Here is a 26,841-nt window from a genome sequence, read left to right on the forward strand (position 1 = left end):
CTTAGAGGATGTGACAGACCTGCAGGAAAGTGGTGTGACTCATGTCCTGGGACAGCACTTTTACAGCATATGTAGACACCCCCGCAGTCTCAATCCTGCCCCACCAGGAGGCCTCACCGCTGCAGCATGCATTTCCCAAAGCAGATTTAGGCTTACAACAATAAACTAGAGTTAGTGTCCATAGAAAAACAGGACAGCTTGTTCCCCTTTCCTCTGCATTACTACAGTTCCTCTAAACCTAGGTCCTTTCACCTCTGCCAGCTGTTGCCTTCTTCGGAAATGCCCTCCTGCATGTTAATCTGATTTTTCTTCCTGCATTGTCTTACTGGGCGGTGCTTGTAAAGATGGTTGCCCTGTAATGTTATATGAACGGCCCCTCTGAATCATCTATCGATGATTGCATCTCCAATGCTCATGCGCCATCTACGGGACATCTTGCATAGCACCACGTCCCTTACCAATGGAGCTGAAATCGTGACTGGTGAAGAAGCTAAAGCTCCTCTTCAGCCACTCATGACCCAAAAACTAAGACACATATTGGTTGGGGAGGAAGGGCAGAGAGAGGATTAATGAGCGCTGTAGCGTCTGTGTTTAGAGAAGCATCTGAAAGGGTCCATACAGCGTTCAGGGGATAAACGCACTCTAGCAACCAGAAATCAGGGCGAAGAGGAGGAGTTCTAATAAAATATCCAATTTTCAACCACTGGTTGAAAAATATGGGAGATAGGAGCTGCAACCAAAATCCAGAAAATGAAAAGAACTCATTAACAAAACCCCCGGGGGGATGCCATTGTTTTCGGTTTTCCCTCTCTTTGATGGCCCATTTTTAATCTCACCCGCACCAGGCTGCAGTGTTAATTTTAAATATGCTTGAGTAACTGAGACTATTAACTATTCGTGATCTTATCTTCAATACATTTTGGTTCTGTCATTACTTCAGGGGCTGAACATGATGAACAAGCACGCTCCTAACTTGCCAGCAAAGGCAATATCAGAATATTTTTTTTTGCAGGCTTTCCTTCAAAGCGTGATAAGATTGCGGCCCTTCACAACTGCACTTGGTTTATGAAGTGAGGAGTTTGGGGGATGTAACATGCAGTACAGGGGAGTCCCTTATAATGGTGGTACAGCCCTTCTGTAATTGGAGTAGTGAGATGTCAGCCAAAGGATGTCAGCAATAAAGACTTCAGAAACGGCAGCTGTGGGGACTACACTCATGTCATGGGCAATGCCAAGTGTGGCTTCCTTCTGAGGATCTCAAAGCACTAACATTAAGCAAATCTACCCATTTTTCAGACATATAAACAGCAAAAGCACGTGAGTGACTAGCAGTCTGGTATAGACTCAGCAATCCCAGTAACCAGGCCTCTGCTCTGACCTCTCTATTGGTTTGTAGCAGACGCCTGCCCCTCATCTGCAGTTAGAAATATGAAGACAAAGGGAGGCTGCACAAGTCCAGAGGCAGGCAGGCTCCAGAGCAAACAATGTATTTGCTCTGGGTTTCAGCCCTGTTCTGCTGTCCTTTTCATCTCACTGCAAGCTTTATAGTGACCTACCCCAGTGCAGCCATCTTGATGCAGCAGTTCCCGTCCCAACAGGAAGCTGTGCCTTGGAGTCCCAATGAGTCCTATAGGCACACGGGGCCCGAGTGATGCAGACAGAGGCAGCAGAGCCCAGCTAAGGAATCTCAGAGCCTACCAAGTACACTACAAGCCTGCACAAAGCCACAAGGCAAGGCTGGCAGCTAGCTGTCTGACCCTTCCTCAGCTACCACGCTTCTTTCAACAGTTAGCAGCAAAGCTGGGCCTACACGCAGCTCAGCTAGCACTCCTGGAAAAGCACAGCACGCAGCTTAGCAGCTTGATTTTACTTCTGCCAGGTTAGTCCCATGGGGGACCCTGCTGCTTGGCTCTGCTGCAGCAGCAGCTGTGGGAGGAAAAAAAACAGGCCAAAGGTTCCATATGTCACATGCCTACAAAGAGCGACAAGGCAAGCGACTAACCATCATGCACATCAGCCACTGCTCTTTGAGACTGAGGCTTCGCTCCTAGGTCAGAGAAGACCCGCATTAACTGGCGAGTTAAACACCCTGCTCTGGAGTAGGGACTAGAATTGAGGGGTGGGGTTTTAGCACTGATGAGGGCAGACAAAGCTGGAGCAGGGCACAGAGCTGTGTTACTGCAAGTGAACGCAGAAAACAGCAGTGTACAAGAGGGAGCGTGGGGAGGGGCTGAACATTCCTTACCAAAAAGAGAACACAAGGAGGAATATATTGAAAGAGAAAGGGTGAGCTAAGCAAGGGAAAGCAAAAACCTACCGCAGATCAAAAGCTGGGCACAGCTTTGGGAGAGGTTCCATCCTCCCTTCTGCAGTGAGGAGTTGGAGCCTTGCTCACATCGCCAGTCGTCGGACTGCTAGAATCTGGAACAAAAAACACCAGCTCATTTCAACTCAACTGACAGTTTCTGGTCATTAGCGGACGTGCAGGGGATGTGAGGGGAGAACAGCAGCAGAGGGGCTAGTGCAGTACAGGGAGCTCAGCCATAGCAGATTCCCTCGGGGTGGGGGTGCACTTCTGTAAGGCTAAGGGGAAGGCTGGGGGAGTTTCCTACTAGAGAAGTGTTATAAAATGAAGACTACCTAGAGAATGATTTCTTCCTCCACTAAAAAGGAATTTAAAAACCAGACAAAAGATAAATGGTCTGAAAGTGAAAGTAATTCACTTGTCCAGATGGAAAGCAGGAGACAGGAACCAAGCTGGCAATTCCGAGAATCATCTGCTGTGAATACTAAGCGCTTGCCACAGCATGCACACGGAGGGCACACAAGCCAGGATACTGCAAATCTTCAGAAACCAGATCATTCTAGTTTCATGAGATCAAGCATCCTAGTTACAATGTCTGAATCTCGCCACCAGCACCTTACTACAGAATTATCACCTGGGACCAGTATGAATGAGCCATTAGCTAGCCAGCTCCAGCTAGATCTCAAATACTTTTTCCTTCAGTAAGTCTTTCCAGGGGACTAATATTATAACAGTAGGAAGTGTAAAAACTTCCAATGCATCAAGGGTTCTGCTCATTCTCTTAGAAGAGATGGACTTTCAGCTTGCCCAATGACACTACTGATAACTAGCCCACGTACAGCATCTGTTTGGACACTTAGATCTAATCTGAGTTTTACCTACAGTTAAGTGATTTGGATTTGCTTTGCTAACTAACAATACATGAGAGATTGTGCAGCCATGTAATCAGTTGTACCTATTTGAAATAGGTCAGACTAATTTAGTTCAGTGTTTGACCCGTTCTTCCTTCCTCGCTGTATTATCTTCAGGGGCTCTCATTGGACATGCTCTGTTGGCAACATCAGTTGTGCTTATTGCATTGGCTACTTTCTCTTGAGGCTGAGCCAGAAAAACAGAGCATCTTGAAAATGCTTGCATCAGTGCTAGCCTAGCATAGTCCTAGGACCAGGGTAAAACATGGGCCAGGCCTGGTTTACACTTCAAAAGGTACGGATGGAAGACTGAAATACTACAATAATCTATAGTGAACTGGGTATGTGTAAGAGCCACCCCGCTATTATGCTTTGTAATACACTACATCACCCCAGCACAGAGCTTCTAGATGGGGGAGGGCTGCAGAAGAATATTTGCTAGAGTCCCAGAAGCCTTTGAATCATTTTTGACCCACTACACTAACTAGATCCCATTAGGAATAAGTGACAACATGCCAGCATTTATGCCAACAAGCTCTCATGGCCTGTTCGACTGCCCCAAGAGCACTTGTGCTGTTACAGTTTTAATCTATTTGCATGCAGACTGCCATTTGTAGTCATTTCTTCCCAACCTATCCCCACATTTTCAGAGATGGATTTAACCACTCAGCTCCCTTTAATGCTCTGTAAGGCTGCAGAATGAGCCAGCAACTGGCAGGATTACCACTTGGGACTTCAGACTTTCTTATGCTAAAACCTCACCTATGAGGATACAGCTCTGCCCCAACAGAACAGCCAGCTGACACACTGCTACCAATCCTGCTCCAGAGCCCGGCTAAGTCTCTTACCCCTGTGAGAGAAGGGATGAGAATGGATGAGCACCCAATCCCCTTATACATGTTCAAATCAAGAGTATGTTCGTGATGGTCACTTACACAAAGAAATAGCCTCCTTTCATATTAAGAACAATCAGTCCCCCTCCTCCCATGACTTTCACTCTCATATGAAAGGACTTAGTTAAATCTCCCAGAGAAAACACAGCAAAACTATCTGTTTTTGGTGAGAGTTGTGTCCTGTATGCAATGGAAGCCACACCAGAGACTCACAATGGACGTAGTGTTTTAATGAATGTAGGTATAGTACAATAGACAAATTTGTGTTACATGCTATACAAAATATACATTCTTATACATGAGAAAAATAGAGATACTAGGAAAGAGCAACAGTGAATGAGGGCAGATCTGTTTACACTGCCTTAGACACACCCATTGTTAGAGCAGCTATTACTTTGGCATGGATTGACAAAGATGGGCACGTTTGGGAGACAATAACTTGTTATTCTCTGCAAGTTAGACAGAGAAACAGGTGGATGAATGTCTTTGTAAAACAGGTATCTGCAGCATCCTGTTTCTTACTGTGTAATTCAGGAGCTATTGCTCATAACACTGTAGTTGGAAACTCTGCCTGTTTTCAGAACGCAAATGAAGTCCATTGGTAAGAAACTTGCCCCATTAGACGTCAAGACTAGGTATAATCAGCTTGCCACCACTTGAAAGAGGCCACTGGTTATGCAAGGACACTAAAGTTCTGTTACAGACAGTAACTCACAAACCTTGGGCCTGGCTCTGCACACCCTACAAGACAACAGTGCTGTTGACTGCACTGGGAGTTCTGCCTGAGTACAACTGCAGATTCCCATCAATGCTACCTTGCTGTGCATGACAGGAAGTTGCACAAGCACAGAAGCCAATGGGAGGGGGAAATAAAGGTTTGCCACACAGAAAGAGGAAAAAGCACATCAGGAATGAAGTGTTATTCTTCTGCTGCCAAGAGATCAAGGCTCAACATGCTAGGGACCAGCTATGCCACACTAACCTTTATCATGTATGACAATCAGCCAGGAAGCCTGGAATCATGCAAGCTTCCCATTACAGCAATTTCACGATTAGCACTTCTGATGTGAATTTATGTTATGAAGGAATGTCTACAGACTTCTGGAGTGAGCCTCCCAGCCCAGCTCAACAAACTTGGATTGAAGGGCTGACGCTAGCACTCTAAAAGTAAGTATTTAGAAAGCACAGACCCCCTCTCCCCTGGCTTAAGACCTTGAGCCGCAACTTCAAAGTGCTGTCTGCACAGCTACTTTCAGAGCGCTAACCTGAGTGTCACGCTGGTCTGGGAGGCTCACTCCAAAATGCTGTGGAGACATGCCCACAGACAACAGCAGGTTCCTTTGGAACAAAGCAAACAAAGTTCAGGTCTAAAATGAACAAGATATCTTCCTAGATGGAGAGCAGAGGGAAAGCTTAAAGTAAAAAATAAAAAACTTAAAGGTACATAAGAATTTCCCTTTGAGCTGTAGTGAGTCTTCCATTTAATAGCCCCGAAATACTGAAAACTTCAAAGCACCAAAGGGACTAATATACCAGTGTTTAGTTCTACTTCATCTGAAGATGAAAAACAATTGACTCCCCTCCACAACACAGCTGTTGGCCTACCTTACTGTTTGCTTTGAGAACTCTGGATAAGTGCCGCTGCTGAATCTTTGGTCCTCAGCTGCCTGGATTCAACCACCAGCCATGCCCAAGGAGGAAAGTAATGGATATGTTCAAATCGGTTTGAGGAGTCTCACTTACCCTGTAGGTGAACCAATCTCTGGCTCAAGAAAGTTGTAGCTGTGGCCTTTGAGACAGGAGAGTCACCCGAGATGTGCTAAACCCTCACATTCCCATCCAAGAAGTGAGCAGCAGGAGAAGCATAGGTTTATCATTTGGTTTAGTGTAGACTGCATTTTTCCTTCTAAAATGGAAAGCCACGGTGCTGATTCTACTGATTAGTGGATTTTCTACAGACTGAACAAAAGCATCAGTGATCAGGAGGAAAGTCCTGGGGATCTTATTTACTGAAGACAGCATACACCAGGAAGGACAGTATCATTAAGTGCTCTAGCTGTAAGTTCACTATGTTCTTAAAGATGGAAAATAGATGAAAGTCATGAAAAACAATGTAAAATGAGTATCTCTGCCTAGATGATTTTACCAGAAAGTGACAGCTTTTTAGGCAGTGTAGGATATTAGTCCTTTGAAGCATGTGATATGTAATCTAATGTTATTGGTGACATCTCTGCTTGTGCTGCTGGGGAGAAGACAACATTCATTGAATGGTCATGTTGCTAACCTGTCACAAAGGAAATCTCAGCAGCAAGGGAAACAGCTTTCCAAATCTAGGGAAAAGGTGACTAGTAGCAGGTTTACATTTACAGTCTACTGATTTTTTATGGGTGCATCTCTTATTCTTTAAATACCTAGAGTGAAATCCTGGTATCATTAAAGTCAATGGAAATTTTACAACTTACTTCAATGGGAAAGGATTTCTGATATTTTGACAGTTAGGGTCATTAGCTTTTACAACTGCATATTCCCCACTGCTGTAGAACAGAGTTTGCTAAACACCCACATAAGACAATACATCATGACATACAACACTTCACCATTGACATCTGCTACTCCGCTCGTTCCCAGTAACTTAACTGTCTAAACTGAGGAGTATTTGACTGCTGCATATTCACTACTCTCAGCCTTTTGCTATGTATTGGATATGTTCAAATATGTTGAGGGTTATTATTAAGAGGATGGTGATCAATTGTTCTCCATGTCCACAAATAGGACAAATAGTAATGGGCCTAATCTGCAGCAAGGGAGATTTAGGTTAAATATTGGGAGAAACTTTTTAGCTATAAAAGGTAATTACTATCTAGACTAGGTTCAAGGGAGGCTTTGGCATCCCCATCATTGGCAGTTTTTTTGAACAGGTTAGACAGACACGTCAGGGACACGTCTAGGTTTATGTGGTCCTGACTCAGCGCAGAGGGCTGGACTTCATCTCGAGGTCTTTTGTATGATTCTATGTCCAGCCCCAGCAGATATGGCAAGTAGCTGGAGGTTTCTGGTACAGCCACCACCAATGATATGGCTGTATTTGTGGTCAGCATTAGGTTTCAGTGTTCACACCTCACTGAGCAAGAGGGGAAATTCATTGACCTTTATTTGCAGGCTAAGGTCTCGTCTGCACTGGATATTTCAGCCACCTGCAACCAGCCACTGGTGCAAACTCCTGCTCAAGGCAGGAAAAATATGTTCTAAGTCATAATTTGTACACCACTTTGAAGTAGGGAGAAAGTTGCACTGGTGCAAACAGTAGCCAAGTTGTTTGTCTACTACACTAAGCTGATATTTGCATTGATGCATCTTAACCTTACTTGAAAGTTCACTACACTAGGTTCCTGTATTGGGTCCAGCTAATCTGATGGCTGACCATTGCTGGGTGAAACCAGGGCAAGTTGCCCCTATACAGAGGGCTAAGGATAGGTTGCAGGTCACCCAGTCAGAGTTCTCTGCCGTACATAGCATAGAAAGCCCTTTTAATGATGACTTTTAGATCTTGACAGAGTCTAAAGACAGTAGCTACTCAGAGTTCACTGATTTTTCACAGCTAACTACTTTCCCATATAACTGAAGAAAAATCATTTAGCATATTAGGGACATTGCCAAGGTATGTCCCCATTTTAATCTTGTTTTGCTTGTTGTGCACCAGAACTCCTGCGAAAGTCGAAACTAGATTCTCGTTTGTTACTTCAGGGTTTGTCAGGCTTCAGACTCCACTGGAAAAAACAGAGGTGTTTTTTCATACAAAGTGTTTCATACAAAGAATTACAGAACTTTTTTTTAACAGAAGTGGGTCAAACTTGGGGCCCAAAAACCCCAACCATGTAATGAAGAGAGTGGTTCATATGTACATCTGTCAAGCCCGATGCATACACTGCTGTATGTAAATCAATGCAATTCATTAGGGTCACAATTTCACTGACATGCCTATGCATCCATTTCTTCCCAACACGAAAGGACAGCTCCGTTCCTGACAAATCAAGCTTTCAAATCCATAAAACCAAATCAGAACAAATCTCTATGGTTTGATAGTCAGCTGTCAAAATTACAAACAGGATATTACATTATTTTTGGCATAATAAAAATATTTACATTACGGCCAACACATTTATGGTTAGTGTGTGTAAAATATTTATAAATGCAAAAATTTATTTACAACTAGAGTACTTCACAGGAGAAAAAACAACCCTCCAAAAATGTATCAGTCTGACAAGGATGTAGAGCTCCTGCTCTCAGACTAAAGGAACAGAAAGCTGGCCAAGAGCTGTATGCTGCAATTACTGGAGAATTCTATGAGGAGGTTCTGAAGGTTTTGGTTTTCAAGCATGAAAGGCAACATGAAATAGCTAAGCCTTCTTTATAGAATTTTCAAAACAGAGACAGCCTTTGCTGATGACATCATAATGCTCATGACTTCCAATACTCTTGTAGGAGAGTTCACTTCATTCACCAAAAATGTCTAACCATACTATAACGCTGTGGATCCCCATCTTTCCAACACAAATAAATCCAAGACACAAGCGCTTGTGCCACCATCCCACTCCTAGAAGAGTTTGTCTTGGTCCACTCATCTTGTAATTATACACGTGTATGCAGTATCTTTGGGCATAGGGTTAATCCTGAGGTAGAAAATACAAAGTCAGTTAATTTGAATTTGCTTCCAAGACTTCACTTTTGCTGTTTTTTTTATGTAGCTTCATTATATTCCTGAATGTTCCGAGTCCTGTTAAAATCAAAGTTATGTTCACATAACCTGTGGCAAGGTCTGGGTGAAGCAGCCTGTTCTCTGTCACTGTCAATGACTCCCTCACTTTGGATAGCTTGAGGTGCCTCATGGACTGACCGCTGCTGTGAGAAACACGGGTGCGACAACCCTAGGTCTTTGTTTATTCCCCATAATGGTAGCTGAAAAGGTTCTGAGAAAAAAATGGATAGGTGTTTGAGCTCATAATAAATGCACCAAAATTCTAAATAAGGATTCTTTAGTGATTTGGCAATATGACATTCTTAACAAGATTTTCAATTTAGCTTTGAACACACATTTTACTGGAAGCCATCCCATTGTAGCAATCTGTTACTGTAACCAGCTACAACATGTCTCCAAGTTTCTCCAAAGGTTCCCTGGAAGAGTCCCAAAAAGCCTTGATTCTATTAAATCTACAAGATTTTTTTCCCCTTCAATGCTTTGAAAACATTATGAGTTCTATTCAGTGCAGACACAAAAGTGCTATTTGGCTTTCTTGTGGGATATCTGTGTGACTCTAAAAGCAAAACAATGTTTGCTGAGAAATATACTTGTCATATTTAAGCAAGACATTAAGTCTCTTGAACTTTAAAAAGAGGCAGGTTCAAAGATGCTGCTTGTGTAACAGGAGTAACTATTTCTCAACTCCAGGAGCATTTGGACATTTGGTGCAAAGCTTCAGATTTCTCTTCACTCACAGTGCAATCTGGAGAAGAAGTGTTCAGTGACTAGATTAACTACTCCACATACTACAACTTGAGGAGATAAAATGGGGTTAGTCCAGTACCAGTATATAAGGTAACAGGCAGGCCAGTATCTGGCTTGTACCATAGGACTAGAAGAAGAGGATGAGTCATGAACTTACCATTATTAGGCTGCTGGGAGGTGAATTTCTTCTCGTTTATTCTGCCATGATTGGTAAGAAAGGCAGGTATTTCTCTGTCTCCTAGAAGACTATCCAGAGTGCTGGCTTCATGCTGGGTGTGTGTTGGATAGGTCTCCGTGGGTACTTGTACCATGAGACTGGACAATGTGTGATCCAGCGGGTCCTCTTCTGTGATGTATGCATAAGGACAGTACTCACGAGTCCTGGAGTAGATGTTGGCATTGTCATAACAATCTGAGCAGATCACTAATGGCCCTGTGCCACCTGACACAATGGGGGAAGAAAAATATTCTGTTTAAAAGGGTAGGAATGCTTGGTCTCTACAGTTGCTTTTAGAGACAGATATTGTAAAGTCTGAGGCCTTATTGTTTTGGCTAAGCAATAGCAGCCATACTAGGAGAGACAGCAGCCATAAGCTAAAAAGCATGCTGTCACATCTTTGCATTCTTGAAGTTACATCAAGACAATGTAAAATTGGGCTGTTAAGTAGGTGTTACTATCTTAACAGTACCTACCACCACGAGATAAAGAAACATCTTAAGATGTTTAAAGAAAACTTTGATATTCTGTCTGGCAAGGAATCACTTAACAGTTGTGGTTGAAAAAAATCTACACTTGTTGTCTTTATGGTACCCACTGTATTATTTATCTGAATGATTTCTGTCTGGTTCTTTGATTGTTTCTGTGTTGCATATTAAGTGTGCAATATTTAAATCAGTTGAAGTGGTCAGGTAAGGAATTATTTTGCAATATGTTCGGATTGGTCAAAGAATTTTGCAATATTTTAGTAAAATGATGGTTAAGGTATTGCTAAGTAGGACTCAAGTTTCACTATAAAACTGGGGTCCAACAGGGAGACCAGCTGTGGAACAAGAAGAAAAGACCTGGGGGACGGAGAAAAGAATCCACCTCCAAGACACAGCCCAAGATCAGAGCTGCTAGAATCCTCTGCACGACTGTGACGTGCAGCAACCAAAACCCAGATGAGACTGACCTTGCCTGGCCAACAGGGAAGTCCACCTGACTGATCGTTTAGCATGTGTATTATGTTTGGTAACTAATTTCTATTTATTATACAGTAATAACTGTATAAGACTCGCTCAGTGGAAAGAGGTCCTGCAAACCCACAGTAGAATACACCCAGAGCCCTATGAATTGGGAAAGGGTGAGGGTACTTAATTTAACCATGTTAGTTTCACCTCAAGCCCTACGAATCGGGTACGGGTGACCCTGAGCCATAGTGTGTGAATTGGGTAAGGGTAGGGACCCTTTCCCACAGAGCCCTACAGATTGGGAAAAGGTGAGGTGTCCTAGTGTGTGGGAAACAATAATGATCATGCAATATTACTGTGCCTTAGCAAGACAGACACCGACATAGGATTAGTACAGAACTCCAAAGCATGCTTTCTTCTTTTGGAAAATAAGGTGCAGCAGAAATATGCCATGTTCACATGCACAGCCATTGAAATTCATGCTAGCCCTGCTACTCAGGGCTTGCCTAGGCGAAAAGCAGCTTAATCTGATGTAAAGCAACCTCATATTGTCTTGTAAATCCTAAGAAAAAAGAAATTCCAGTATCTAATAGCATGCACAGCTCCCTATTCACATTTGTATTAAAATTATTTACCCTTTGAGTCCCTGTCTCTGTATTCCACACTTGATGCGCATGCACTTTATGTTCTCCAGATCAGAAGCTTTGCCAGTGTCGGGGGGGGGGGGGAGGGAGGAGGAGGAGGGAGGGAGATGATATGTCACACCATCTTGAGTGCCCCCTTTGTATCCTCCCCATCTGAGAGCATGAGGAGTGGAGTGGGGCCAACCATCTCAGTTCCTTTGCCAAAAACAGAATACAGGTCCTGTAGGAACAGGGCTGAAGGACAGGTCATGGAATATATTTATATGGACAACATCATGTTGAAGAACCAGTGTTACCGTAAAGTAACTGCCTTTTCTTCTTCAAGTGCTTATCCATACATATTCCACTATTGGTGACCACTAGCAGTAGCCTGATGCAACAGATATGGGTGCTCAGTCTACCTGAACAGGGCTTGTAAAAATAGCTCTGCCAACAGGCACAATGTTTTGTGAATATATGAACTGGTCCTTGAGGAGCTCAAAAGGGATCATTACAGAAAAATACTGTTTGATTTTCCTTAAAATTTTCTCTATGAGAATGATCAGCTGGTATTCATACAACAGACTTGACCTCCCAGGACCCAGGAATGCACTTGGGTAATCCTGAACTAAGGCCTTCCTTGGAGCAGAAGCACTTGGTCTGTGGCAAACAAATCTGAATGTGGGTGACCCCACCTGTGGGCTTTACAAATTATAGAGTACTTTCTGAAAGTTGCCTACTCAGGTGATCTGCTACTGTTCTGTAATCCCAGTAGGGGCACAACTGTCAGGGTGATCTGCTGATGGATGCACCAGTTCTAGAGGCAGACTGCTTTCAGACAGACAGGATGACTCTGTCCTCCTTGTTTGTTCACATAGACCTTTACGATGGTGCTGTCTGTCATCACCTGCAACATTCTGCCTAGGATCACACAAATGCTACACAAGCCAGATCAAGCCATCAAGGTTCTTCCAAACCAACCAACGACCACCTCTGGAGGAATAGGGACTGGCATGTTGAGGTAATACTTGTTCTGAACTTAAACTGATTTCAGCCACCCTTTGATACTACTGAGGTGAAGTCTAGCATCACAGAGCTAGACATGTGGCTAATAACCATGTGGTCTAACCATCTTAGGCACATTCTTACTATTGTCAGAAGCTGCTTCTGTAAGTCATTTATAAGATCTGTCATGGCTTTGAATCTGGCCAGAAATAGATATGCTCTTGTGAGTGTAGAAGAGCTCCTATAATCTATGTGGGCATCAAGGATGACGTCTCCTTGTTGATCCTGAGTAGCAAAGCGCTGTAGAACGTACTGAATGTTGTCTGTTAGCTGCTGAGATGGTTCCCTCAAACAAGCCAATTGTCAAACTTATATTCCTTGCCACATTTAAGTCATTCTGTGAAAATCCTTGAGTCTGCTGATAAACCAAATCATAAGATTCCATACAGGAAACGAAGTCCCCATCAGAAAATGTAGATACTTCCCATGGCCTGGGTGGATAGAAATAGGCGTCCTGGAGGTCAAGAGGTGCAACCAGTCCTGGAGATCTAGGGATGGGATTACTGAGGCAAAGGTTACCATTCTGAACATGATTCAACAAACACCACACACAAAAAGTGCTGAGTTTCCCTCCAATCCAGAGTAGGGCTCCAGTCTCCTTTTGTCTTGGAGTTTAAATGTAATGGGAATAAAAACATTCAGCACATACTGTAAAGGTATTTGTATTGCTTCCAGAGTAAGAAGGGACTCTGCCTCCTGTTGCAATTATCTTTGAGAGGGGTCACTGACTAAGAAAAAGGTGGATACTGATTGGGGGAGTTTGAAATTGAATTACATCTAATCTGGATGATTTCCAAGTCCCAGCACTCCATGGTGATAGTGGTCCAAACAGCTCAAATAAGTGCCAAACAGCTCAGACAGTGCCCTGTTCTCTCTCTAGAGAAAAATGACTGCATCATATTCCTTCCAGCAAATGAAGACACTTAGAAGTGGAAGCAGCAGCGGAGTGTTTCTCTGAAGCTGGGGCTCCAGAAGTGATCATAACATTCACAGTCAACTGAATACTTCTGGTGGAGGACTCTTCAGATCTGGGTGGATACGGTTTACTCAGATCAGAAGTTGACCCCACTATCTTGTCTAAAAGAGGAAGTTTTTGGCAAGCTTCCCTTCTTTCCTGGGTTCTTTTAGATAAGATACCAACAAATGGAGCTTTTATCCACAAGATGCCTTGCTGGAGGGTTGTAGGACACTTGCATGATGGACAATACTTGAACCGCAGAGATTTTTGTTCAGCCATAAGGGCAGTACCCAGAATGGAACCCTAATATATGACTACCCTAAGTGAATCAACCACCGATCTACACTACCATGAGTAACTGTACAAAAAATGTAGTTTGTATGATTGTAAGCAACAGGAATCTTGCTTTCACTCCTCTTGCAGCCATCAGCTGCTCCAACCTTAGTGCCCTCAGGGGGCCAGGAGGGCATTCAGGCACGGATATAGTCCCAATGGATACCACTGGTCAATGATTCTGATCTTGAGCACATGGGAGCATGCACCCCAAAATACAGACCAACACTAAGAAAAATGTAGGGTTTAAATTTAAAGGTAGAAAGTCTAAAATGTTTACCATTCAGTGCTAATGCCATTACCTATTACCCGGCCCTGTGTCATGCTGCACTGCAAAAAGTTCTATGCTTACCATCTGCTCCCTTGTGTGCATAGCCATTTACAGGAGGCATAAGCTGCTGATGGCTTCCAGCCTCTGAGTTGCTGTAACCTTCTTGAGGTTCAGAAAGAGTTCCTTGGGAGGATAAATAACTGGGAATATCTGCAGGTAAATTCAGCTCCTCTGAAAGAGACAAATTAACGCTGATTGAAATCTTATCGATTACAGTTGAGCCAAAGTAGTGCTGATGCTATTCAGCAGACTAATGCAAACATACTGAGAAAAGGATTTCATTCACATGCCATCCCCTCTTCCACTCAAGAGGGTAAAAATCCATGTACCTGGCTAAGAGAGACTAACCAAAAAGCTAGCAGACCCAATCAACATCTTACTTTAAGCCTTGAGTATTCTCAGACAATTTCAAGTTCTTCTTTACTCCCAACTTTAAGAATTTCATTTGTTTCCCCACATTTCAGCAATGCAGCATGACTGACAAGGCATAAGAGCTAATCAAACAACGTGTTTAATGTTAAAGAATGCAAATTTGACTTCCTCTCATCCCAAAGAGAAACTCTATGGAAACCCTGAATATACTCAGTTGAAGTATGTAGAAAGTGAGAAGAATTCAGCAGTGAGAAACAGAGGCTTCCCCCTCCTAGGTCTCTTCTAGCCCTAGTAAATTACAATCTTCATTTCTTTACATGCCTTATGGAATTATTTCAGTTAGTCATAGGTTAACACAACAGAAGTAAGCCAGTCTTGTATTTCACCTACCTGTGTTAGTGATGCTGTAGTCTTCACTTTTCCTTCTCATGTGATATATAACTATAACCCATACCAGAGAGGTGCCCACAACACAGCAGACTACAACAATAATCACAATGCCAACTGTTGTCCAGCCATCTTCCTCATGTATACTACCACTTTGGGAGGAATCACAATTTGGGGAAGATAATACATTTAGGTAAATATGGCCACGCTCTGTGCCAAGTGTGTTGGACATAATGCACGTATATTTCCCAGCATCCTCTAACCCAGCATCCACAATGATAAGGAGTTGATTGGCAGCAGCAAAAAAGTGTCGTTCTGTTACTGTCAGAGGCCCATCATCTTTAGTCCAATTCAGGCGAGGGGCAGGACTGCCACCAGCTATACACTGCAACACAGCAGTTTCACCTCGGGTCACTGTCCTGTCTTCCAGGGGCCTAATGAATGAAGGAGTTTCTGGACATGAAGGAGACCAAAAAAAAGTTATTTTAATATTGTAAAGTCAATAGAATTAAAAAATTGCACAGAGTCTCAATTCCAGCATTCCTATGTGTACCAATTGATATTTGGATCCAATCCCACAGCTTGAAAACAGATATGGGCAAACGAGAACAGTGGTCATAAAATATTGTGACAGATCTGATGTGATGGAAGACACTTCCATAGATGGTGGACTCATTGGAGCTGACCTGGACATAGCCTTGCTAAGTATGTTGAAAGTAACAGTGCATGAGGTGATATGAAGTCTCTTCCATTTCTATCATTTATAGATGAGCTTAATGTAAAAAAAGGGTGGGTAGAGCATCTTAAAAACACAAAAAACCAACCACCAAAACCAGCCCTCCTTGTGATATTTCCCTCCTATGTCAGCTCAGTATAGTTCAGGTCTACTCCCTGAGTTGAAATAGGAGTTATCACACCTATAAACAGGCTAATCGAAAAGGGTCCTCTTAATTCTCTGTTCCCAAATCCCAAGACAGCATACACAGTAGGTGGAGTTGTAGACTAGTTGTGCAGTGAGTGACTGATCAGAGGTTATTTCAGCAGCCAGATATGGACTACAGAAGAATAGAATGGCATTAGAAACTGTTTCACAAAGTTTGGCATTCAGCTTGCCCAAGATCATGCAAGTAAACAATAGGCAACTCTTTCCGCAGACACATTTTGGAGATTTTAGGAAGTATGTTAAAAAATTCAAAATACATTTCTTCTACTCTTTACTGCAAAATGTCACCTACAACCAGATAAGTGGAACGCTGAGTTATGGTTTAGTCATTTTTAAGATGGCTCAAACTGCTACATTAGGATCAGAGAAATGTGCCACTTTGATAGCACATCGAGTTCATTAACATTCCCCATCAACCTCTCATGTAAGTCAGCCACAATCACTGCAAAAAAAGTTACGTGAAAGGATCTGTACACGCCCAGAACCACGCTTTGCTTACCTAATACAGTCAGTGTGGCATTTGCTGACAGACCACCTGCGATGTTTTGTGCCATACAGCTATAGATTCCCATATCTTCTATTTTTACATTTGCGATGAAGAAGACATCGTCTTCAGGCATAACATGCATTCGCCTCTCTCTTGCCGCAGGAAAGTCTGTGCCCCCGTCTTTCTGCCACGAGATCTGGGGAGGAGGGTGGCCCTCCGCAGCACACTCCAGTCGGGCCATGGCCCCAGTACGGATAGTTAGATCCATGGGCCTTTTCAGAAAGGAAGGCAGCTCTGCAGTGGAGGAGATGTTATGAACTGAATGTAGAAAAATGTTCAGTACAGGGCATACAACAGCAAAATTCTTCTCTGTATTAGAGGAGTCTCTAAAGTGTAGCAGATCTTACACATTGCTGCAATTCTATCCCAGATGGGCAGTTTCTTTTAAAGGATTGTAGGAATTATACAAATGCAGTATATTTTTATTTAAAATTCTATGGTAGAATACTAGATCTGCAATGCCCCCTTAAGATCATCTCAGTCAGAGACAATGGTTTCAATCACCATCAGTAAAAAGGTGAAAGCAGCACCCAGTTTAATTCACAAGTCTTTACTTGCTCATACTTTTTCCCCTGTAAGAGGTGATTTATGCCTTAACAGCCAATAGCAGTATCATACATGGCTCTGCTAAGTGTTCACAGGCTCTCCTGCCACTGAGAGTCAGTTCCTTTCGAGCAAGCCAGACAAAACTGGTGTCTCCTAGAATGGATTTCTGCTCTGGGCAAAACAGTCCCCTCCACTTATCTAGTGTTCTCTAGAGGCTTGGTTTAATATGGGTTTCTGTCATGACCTGAAAAAAGATAACAGAAGCCTTAAATGGGGCTAAAATATCTCAATACAATGGCTGTTTCTTCAGTTTACATGGTAGATCTACTTGAGTCTCTGCTTTGCAAGTGTTTGTGGAGCAATGATTACTGACTTAGCCAACAGGGGGAGCTTTCCGGTTAAAAACAAACTACAGCCATTTTGCGGGATTGAAGAGAAAATGAATAAGCTCTAGTCACAATGTGTGAGTAAACAATTTTAAGTTTTCAAAATTTGTTCCCCCCCCAAAAAAGTTGCAATTTTTGACCATTTATGGAAATGATAGGTTTGATACTTCATAAATGCTGAAAATCTCACACACATTTTTCAAATGGCTCTGGTCATGACTCCTCTCCACAGACCCATTATAGAAGCAGCCTGTTTTGTTCCTGTTTTTGTGAACTTCTTTATGGAATCTTACACAATGGAACAACTTCAATGAGGGGGAAAATCACAAGCTTTTGTAAATCACAGCTAACTTCAAAGGCATTTTTCTATATAAAAGTTTTTTAAAATAGTTTCTCTCTTATTAGCATAGCTGCTTACCATTGACAGTCAGTTTGGCTTTGTTGGAATAATTGGAACCAAAGTGATTGGTGACAATGCACTGATATTTCCCTTCATCGGTGAAATTCACATTGAAAAGATGCAGGACTGTGGTGTACTCAAGGACCTCTCCATCTTGCTGCTGATACCTGGCAAAATTCTCAACTTCTGCATCATACAGTACTTCACTGTCTTTACGCCATGCAATGGACATTGGTGAATCACTGCTGCTTACTGCAGTGCAAGTCAAAGTCACATTCATGCCTCTTAGAGCAACTGTGGTCTCAGGATGTACTCTTATCTGTGGTTTAGGAAAGTCATCTGTGAAAGTGATAATAGCAAGATTACCCTTCAGCGTGCAGCTGAAGTTGCAAGAAAAATACTGAAAAGTATTTCATGTTGAAACAATGAGGTTAGTATTGTAGGTAATATCTGCTTCTACTGCTTATTCCCCACATTCAATTATCTTCAGTTTGACGTCAGTTAGCTGCTGGGGAAATGAAGCTGTGAAACACAAGATAGGGGCACGGAGACTAACAGATGAGGTGAAAGATACCTGGTGAAAACCTTGAGGTATTTTCCACACTTACCTGGGCTTTCCTGCAGATTCTACACACAAATCAGAATTGTGTTGCACAATTTAATTTATTTTATAAGGGATAAACTCTTACGGCAGCAAGGACATCTTTACAGACACTATATGACTTGCTGTGATGTCTGCATACAGATAAAGAAATCTTTGAGAAACATGAACTGTCCCATCCCACCCTAAAGAGCGCTGACTGACATCTGACGACAATTTACATGCCAATATACCTATTTCAATGCTTACTGTTTTAGCAAAAAGCTGCAGTTGTGCTAATCCACAGGCAGATACTAGGTTGGGAGCATTGAGGTAGGAATTAGGAGCTCAAGACCCACCAAAGATTGCTATTGACCATAAAAGGAGATAGGGTGTTGGGGAAAACAAACATGGTGGATGGGTAAGGACAACCAGGTGGTTAGGGTGCTAGCCTGGAACAAAAGACACATGCATTAAATTCCCAGCTCTTCCACAGACTCCCTGTGTGATGGCAGACAAGGCTACAATCACTACTTCGTTTCCAAGAAGGGTGCATTCTACTTAGGCACTGCCATATTCCTAAATCAAAGTTATTAAGAATACCAACCACAGACGAAGTCTTCAGGGTCCACATTGAGAATGCTTTGTCCTGCTAGCCATTCAGGGTGAGCACAACTAACGTTTACAGGCTGTTGTAAATGGCTGTCAGTGAGCCACTGAAGCAGCCATTTCAGCTGGCAGTCACAGAGCAGGCTGCTGGTGTTCAACATCCTGCAAAAACAAAGTTAAAAGGAAGAAATTCATTTTATTTACTTATTTCACTAAATCTCTGATATTGTGGTGACTTAAAGCAGCCAAACACCATTAGCACATACATACAAAGTGCCCACCACCATGGTATCTGGACCCTAGAGTATCTACCTGCTGCTATCAGTAGATGTCATAACAGGAAGTCTGACTACTGGATTGAAAAGATTATTCACCCCTTCCAGAGAGTGAATCTGAGGATTCTTTAGTAAAAACCAGGAAACGCACATACCAAAGAATAAGGGATTCCTTTCAGCAATATCTGCTCTTGTCCTTGAATGACACTCCCCTGGCCCCATTTTAAAAACATACTAGACATTGAATAAAGTCTCACATGCGTGCCTAATGTAGAAAGTATGTCTCAACCTTCCCTCCTCACAATAAAGGCCTTATATGTATGTGAGTAATAGTTAATCCTGGTCAGATGGGCTATGTGATTAACTTTTTTTGTGCGTTTAAAACAGATTACATGATACACCAAGACATCTTCCACAGAGCTATGAATTATGCTCACAGAATATCATTGGGTGTGTGGGTCTCAACATTATATAATGCTCTACATGTTTGAAGATCACATGTGGCTTTAGCAAGTGCAAGTATCTGCTGAGCTAGTAAAAATCCCTATATTACTGAAGTTTATACAGGCCTTTTCCCCCTAAAGGGAAGTTAAACACGAGGCTAGTCAAGCCCCCTGCAAAGACTCCTGTTTGACCATTTCTCCTGGCCATGTTCAAAGCGGTTTTGAATATTTTATACAGAGAGTATCTGAGGCTTTCGGCTCTTAATTGTCTGAAAACCAGGCTTGTGTGCGTTACCTAGATTTTTGAGCAGACAAGTCAACTGCTTTAATTTAATCTCAGAGGGGCCACATGAAGAGTTCAATTTTGTAATAAGCAGTGGGGTACTGCTAAGAGCCACATGAATAATCATAATGGCATCAGTCTGCATGTTTGACCATTGGGGAATGTAAAGACTTCCTTTGTGTTCCATTTCAAATTAGACTCTCAGTAAATATTTAAAAGTTGTTTTTTTTTTTTTAAATATTTCCCCCCCATTCTAAAACGTTTTCAGGCATGAGAACATTCCTCACTTTACATGGTTTTGTATATATTTTACAGTAGAGAAATTTGATTCCACCAGACCATGGTGGAGTACAGTCCTGATTTGCAACCTGGTTCCATGCCATCACAAGGCATTGTCAAATTAAAACAAATATGGATAAGAATTTTCCAACACCCAGCGACAAAGCCAATTATAGACACCCAGGAAATCTTGGCTCCTTACATTGTGGGGATAACAAAACCTAACTCCAGCTTTTTATTGACCCAAGCACTGCTTTAAACACCCACACTCTGAAGCAAGAGTTCTCATGACCTGTTCCCAACATGAAGGGAGCAAAGGGTTTGAAAAATCATGTTGACATTGAAAGGAAGTAATGTAGTCTATAATAATTACATTCAGGAAGTGAAGATATAAATTTTTGCAAGCTTTAGATTAACCTTATAGTCACTGTTAGACATTTGAATTTTTACAGAGAAATTACCACCAATTACTTTAACTGATATTTTGTAACAGACGTGAAACATATTTGAGTAAAGCTGTAAACTGTAGGAAAGTATATAAGGGATACCATATGATCTAACTTGTAATGAAGAAATACTTACAGATCATTAAGGGGAGTCTGAGCAAAAGCATTTTCTTGGATAGACATTATTGCATTGTTGTTCAAATCTCTGTAAATTAAACAAGAGTCACTCTCAGAAAACTTAATTTCATATTCTAACTGAAACGTTAGAACATTTGCATATTTGAAAAAGATGTCCGATTGATCAACAGAAAAAGCTACAAGATCTACAAGGCAAAGTACTTACAGATGTTCAAGTGCTTCAAGACCAGAGAATGCTTTCTTCGTAATTGACTTGATCTGGTTTCCTTGCAAGATTCTGAAAGGCAACCCCCACAAAAAAGAAAAGCCTGAAAGTCAAAACACTTTCAAGAACAGGACCCAGCAAGAATTCCCTATCAATGTTTGATAGTACAAAAGAATTAGGAAGCCATAATCATTACATGTAGCATCTTTTTAATTTATGTTTCAATGTTGAAGTGCTTTTGTGAAGGACTTTAATGGACAAAATGGACGTAAGAAGGTGTAGTCGTTGGCCAGAATGCACAAGGGCTGCGAGGTCTCTCCTTGCCTGGAGGCAAGCTTCCCATTAGTATTAAGGAGTTCTGCATGCATACCAGCGATCCCCACCACCACCCAAAAACATTGCAACTGTTTTTTGGTTTTTTTAAAAAAAGAAGGATTTTAAAGTAAAGTAGAGTCAAGTGTTCTAACAGGTTGAACCTGCTGAAGTGACTCAAAGGGCACTAATTAATAGATTCCACCATCTTTCATAGGATGACAGTAAATGTCATTAGTTCCTACTATGCTATGAAGTCCAATTTCCAACAGTGATTTTCAACAAAGCTTTCACCTGAAAATCTGGCACTAAACTTTCCTCACTGTAGACCATACAGTAATTTTAGATAGCATAACTGAAACTTCAGATCTTAAACCATGTTTTGTAAGTGATACCGGAAATGGTTTTATTTTACAAGATCTTCCATCATTTTCAATAGCGCATCAGATACCCCCACTGTTGAACACTATTGTCAAGCAACAGTTCAATTTCCTAGCCTTAGTCTAAGTAACTTGGTGCCGGGACTATGCCAAGCACATAGCAAGTACTACTGAATACAAATGCTGCTAACAGGAAAGGCTTTTCTCAGACTTAATCACATTTGTGTTTAAACTGTGCACTATTAAAAATATTTCTGGCTTCGTTTCTATTCTAATGCCTTGGAAAGAGGTTATGTCCAGGGCTTGTGATACATACAATTTGTTGAGTCTGCTGAGACCTGCAAAGGCTTCATTTGAATCTTCTATGGCCCAAGAAATCTCGTTGTTCCGCAAATCTCTACAAGAATAGAAATGCCTCATTTACATGCCTGAGAAAAATTATATTCGTCATTGCTAGTTACTAATGACTTGGGTTACAGAATTTATTTGTGTATAACAAGTATTGTGCTACTTGCATAGTATCTTCTGAAGGATTCTTAAAGTGCTTTACAAAAATATAAGGCTCAACACCCCATTTCGCAGCAGGGGAAACACAAGGTGGGTAAGTGAATTGCCTAAAATCACAGCATCACTGGCTGAATCACAAAAAGAACCAAGAAGCTCTGAGGTACCGTCTCCTGATTGAATATTTGGCAAAGACCGATAGTCTGCCTAGCGATCACCACATGACATGGACAATTTACCAGAAACTGGGAGGGGCTCCTGAAGTGAGTTAATTTGTATAAGTGAATTAAGCAATATGCTCGTAGTGTTAATCTTCTAAGTGACAGGCCTGTGATAATGTTAGCATATTAAAAGATTACATACAGGTTGTAGTGTAGGGCTGCCAAGCATGTAGTAGTAGATTTGCAGTGCAGTACGGGTGTTCTGTTCACAAATCTTGTTACCAGCTAATGGGATTTCTGCTTGACCCCTGCACAGCACTTCTGCCCTTACTACTTAGTCTGCTGTTCTATACTAAAAACCAAGACAGCACTCCATGGTTTGGGAAGGATTATTAAATGATTCATTGAGGGGGGAAAACGGGGGTATAAGATTCAGTAATGCTTCCTTTTAAACTAAAAGGAATAGATTTACCTAGGATTTTTTGTTTAGAGACAATTCTCATCTGCCTTTTAATATCCTAGCACACAGAGGTATTTGCAAATATACCAGTGAATTGTGAGGGAGCAATATTAATGCAAAACAATCAATATTTCATTAAGATAAACATTTACTAGTCTGACAGAGCTCATGTGCAACAAATCAACTGCCATCAGACAACTAAATAAAATTAAGGACAACAGTAAAATACCTCATTTAATATAAATAATTATTTCCTTTGCTGTGTTTATGGTGAAACAGAACTGCTTAGAATGGAAGTTTTATCTTATAGGCATTAATATACTGAAACAGACCTGAAGTCTACCTAGTCCAGTATTTTGCCCATGGCAGTAATACTCAAATAACTGTCTCAGCACCTGCAGAAACACATTCCACAAGTAGGAATCGTCTATTAACTTTCCTTTTACTCCCCTTTAAACGTAACTTTAATTCAGGGTGCCCAGAATATCACCATTACTAACGAGAGCTAGACTATGCAGCTCTGGGATCAATTGAGTGGGTCTCCACTGCCCACTCAATCAATCCTGTAGCACAGCCCCGGCAGTGTAGACAGTCTTAGATATAATCTGATTTATATTTTGCACATATATGGGCTAGAAATTCAGACGATTAAGACTATTTGCAGTTCCTGTGTTGTTACCTTACAAGTTTTCTTCTTTTAAAGATAGTAGCATTTAAGAGGATAGGCACAAAGAACAATACTTAAGTCAATCTTAACACACACATTGGGCAGATGCAGGACCAACAATGGAAATTACTTTAACTATTAAACTATGTGTTTTGGTGAGCATATACTGTGCTATCTGGACCAAGATTTTTGTTTTGGAGTTTGGGTTTTTTTGTTTTTTTTTTTTGTAAAGCACCAAGAGGGACAGGATGAGGAAAAATAGAACTTTTGTTAGAGCTGATAGAATTTGCTCCTCGTGCTCAATTAGGCATGAATGCTCGGAGCCTTGTTAATTACCATTGCCCCCTTTGTCTGAACATTCGAGGACCCTGAAGCAAAATGGCCTGCCTATCAGCTGTTTGACGCCCCTTAAGAGCCCAACAAAACCTACTAATTAATCTGCTCTTGTTCTTCTTCATGCTACTCTAAATCCAAGAGATTAGTTTTAATCATTTCATTAAAAGGTTGCATTAAGGTTAACAGAATATGACTGCTTACATAAGTGTCCAGTGATGTTGCTTAAATAGGCACTTTCTTAATGAACTGACAGAAGGGTTATAAACTTTCACTTTCAGCTAGCTTTGTGTAGAACCATTAGAAATGTTCAGCTCTGTGGGTGTTTGTAGCAAGAATCAGGATTAAATCTTTTTTGCTGGCTATATTCAGTCAGTTACATGTATTAATGAAGCTTTAAAAATATGCGCACACAATTACATCTTAGAACAGAGGTGGCAATTAAGCTCTATCCTGTTATTTTGTATATGCACTGTGAAATGAGCATGTGTGGGGGCAGAAAAGGAGGAAGGTTTAAACATAATTTTTATGCCAAACAGATTCATTATTTATGTTGGTTTACGTTTATTCCTTTGGTACCAGTCACTGTAAACTGAATGAGTTAAAAGTAACATTTGGGCCCAAACTGACAAGCCATCCTCACAACTAATACTCAAGTTGGGTTACTGAACGAGAAGGATGACTAGACCTCCAATGACCCTCCATGGCAGGTTTTCAGGTCCTTAGCAGGACAGTGTGCACTGACTCTTACTGTGGGTTAACTGGATACTCGCTAGGGCTATCAAGCTGATGCCTGTTACTAGCACTAAAGTCAGTTTTGTTTTGTTTTAAATCTTAAGACTCTGGGCAGCAATTACTCTTGCAGACAAATAACCCCATCCAGCCCCCACCTCCCCATCCTTTCACCAAAGGCAAGATGGTAGCTCAGCAGGGACTAATGCCTGTATTTAAGGCTTTACAGGCTCACATGGTCAATAGCAATCACAGCCTTTACTTCTGCTAGCTTCCTTAGCTGTAAAGCAAACAAGAGTTTTTAAAAATTGAAACCTTTCTTTACTTACAGAGTTTGAAGATTTGACAGCCCTTTAAAGACACCATCAGCAATGTGAATGACTCTATTGTCACCCAGATTTAATTTCTCCAATAAACCAAGGCCCACAAAGGCAGATTCTTCCAAGCGGGTCAGTTGGTTGTACGACAAGTCTCTAGAAACGTAAGTGTACACAGTAAAGGGAAGAGACATGAGACTAAGTGAAGGCAAGAATATCAGACTATGAGGTCACCAGAAATCAAGACTTGGTGTTCAGATTTGTTTTCATTTAAACATTTATCAAAGTTTTAACAAAGGCTTAGAAAGGAGATACTGCATTTTCCATGGATGTTCTAGCCAAAATGGTCTTGGTAACATCATGAAGTCCCCACTGAAATACAGCCCAGTACTTACAGTTCAGAAAGTCTTTGGCAGAATTCCCATGCATCTGGACTGATCCTGTTAATGGCATTCTGGCTAACATAGAGCTGTTGCAATGTTCGTAAGCCATACAACCAACCCTTGTTTACTTCTGTCAAGTTATTATGGTCCAGTTCTCTAAAGAATTAGAGAAGAAAATGTTCTCCAAGTAGACATTCAAAGGGTAACATTTATATAGCACTTCGCATCAGCTGATCTTAGTGATTTACTAACATTAAGCCCTGTAGCACTCTTCTGGAAGAGACAAGATTATACCCTGGTTATAGAGGCCAAAGGAGTAAATGGATGCCCACAAAATGAGTAAGCGACTTGCCCAAAGTCACAGTGAACCAGTGGCAGAGTCAGAATCTTGGATTCTATTCCCAACTCTAAATTTACTATTCTAGTCACTAGAAAATATCGCCTCTTGTTTTAAATCAACTCTATTAAAATTTCATGGTAGCAAAGCTTGGATGATACATATGAGATCCTTCTGTGTCATTCAAACATTCATACACCCAAGAGTCAAGAGCTAATAGTTAAGCCACCAACAAAAAAAGTCCATGATTCTTACTACTACTTTATTAGCATTCTCACTTGTACCTAGACATAAGATTCCAGGTCACTTCCCCCAGTAACTTATGGGAACAATTTTTTTTTAAAATTATGTAGTTTGCACAATTTTAATTTTTTCTTCGTATGATGGCAAGAGTAGAAAAACAGTCAGAGTTTGAATTGGAGATTCCCTTGAAAAGTTTCTGGGAGACTTCCCAATGGACATTGAACTTGTGGGGACACCAAACTTTAATATCAATTATACCTCAGCTGGAAGGCAGTCCTACTTGTAATGCCATCCGATAACCAACCAGAAAGGATGGTTCAGTTTTATATTCTTTGGTGCACAAGTGATTCAGGGATAGATTGGGAAGGCAAAAACGCATACCTAATCATTGCTTTAGAACAGCACCAATAGCTTGGCCCACAGTAACAGGGTTGAGGCTGTAGGGATTGATATGTAAATGCCATATAAGATACTGTAATGCACAGCTATTGAACAAACTGAGAAGAATGGAGAAATCTTAAGAGTATTGGAAACAGACTCCATCAATGGAGTAGTGAGAGGGTGACACTTTCTGAATCACCTGAGTGAATGGAGTTAAGCTGGGAGAGGGGAAAGACAGTAATATCTTTACATCCTCTGTGGAAGTTCCTATGAAAGCTGTGAAGACATAAGCTTCCACAGGGAAGAATCGGAATGTAAACACATTTGTGTTACTCAGCAACTATTTCAGTCAAGCCTGGCATCATGAGAGGCACAGTGAGTGATTCACTCTCCCTCTGTGCCTGAAGAGGATACCTAACAAAACGCCATGCATGATCAGCCATACTTACAGTTCTTCCATATTATCCAATCCAAAGAATGCTCCATCCATTAGTTTGCTAATCCCATTGCGCTGCATTTTTAATGACTTTAATGATTCCAGACCTTGGAAGGTAAGACTTTCCACTATTTTAATCCGGTTCCTTTTAAGTTCCCTTAAATAAAATAAGTAAGCTGTAAGTGTTTAGTCATCTTTCACTAAGAAACACCTTTGCATCTACGAAAGACACTTTCTCAAGCAAATGATACAATTTTAAACATT

The 26,841-nt window shown here is 41.4% G+C and overlaps 1 protein-coding gene across 2 annotated transcripts in view; it reads right to left on the bottom strand.

The window, feature by feature from the left end:
* Positions 1–4,323: 4,323 nt before the first annotated feature.
* Positions 4,324–26,841, bottom strand: part of LRIG2 (leucine rich repeats and immunoglobulin like domains 2) — a 38,578-nt gene continuing 16,060 nt past the window's right edge. Inside the window, exons 6-18 of one of the 2 annotated variants that reach the window (XM_067558782.1) lie at positions 26,591–26,734; positions 25,193–25,336; positions 24,810–24,953; positions 21,940–22,020; positions 20,932–21,003; positions 20,725–20,793; positions 18,861–19,024; positions 17,692–18,012; positions 16,294–16,575; positions 14,855–15,304; positions 14,114–14,263; positions 9,770–10,054; positions 4,324–9,076 (exon numbers count right to left, since the gene is read on the bottom strand). In XM_067558782.1, coding sequence (XP_067414883.1) covers positions 8,847–9,076; positions 9,770–10,054; positions 14,114–14,263; positions 14,855–15,304; positions 16,294–16,575; positions 17,692–18,012; positions 18,861–19,024; positions 20,725–20,793; positions 20,932–21,003; positions 21,940–22,020; positions 24,810–24,953; positions 25,193–25,336; positions 26,591–26,734 — 2,536 coding nt within the window. In that variant the 3' untranslated portion in view covers positions 4,324–8,846. The remainder of the gene's footprint in view (positions 9,077–9,769; positions 10,055–14,113; positions 14,264–14,854; positions 15,305–16,293; positions 16,576–17,691; positions 18,013–18,860; positions 19,025–20,724; positions 20,794–20,931; positions 21,004–21,939; positions 22,021–24,809; positions 24,954–25,192; positions 25,337–26,590; positions 26,735–26,841) is intronic. The other variant, XM_067558783.1, reaches the window with a different exon arrangement.

Source organism: Emydura macquarii, unplaced genomic scaffold (genome assembly GCF_026122565.2).
Source record: "Emydura macquarii macquarii isolate MOO-44397 ecotype Brisbane River unplaced genomic scaffold, CSIRO-AGI_Emac_v2 contig_2184, whole genome shotgun sequence".
In the NCBI taxonomy this organism is placed as follows: domain Eukaryota; kingdom Metazoa; phylum Chordata; order Testudines; family Chelidae; genus Emydura; species Emydura macquarii.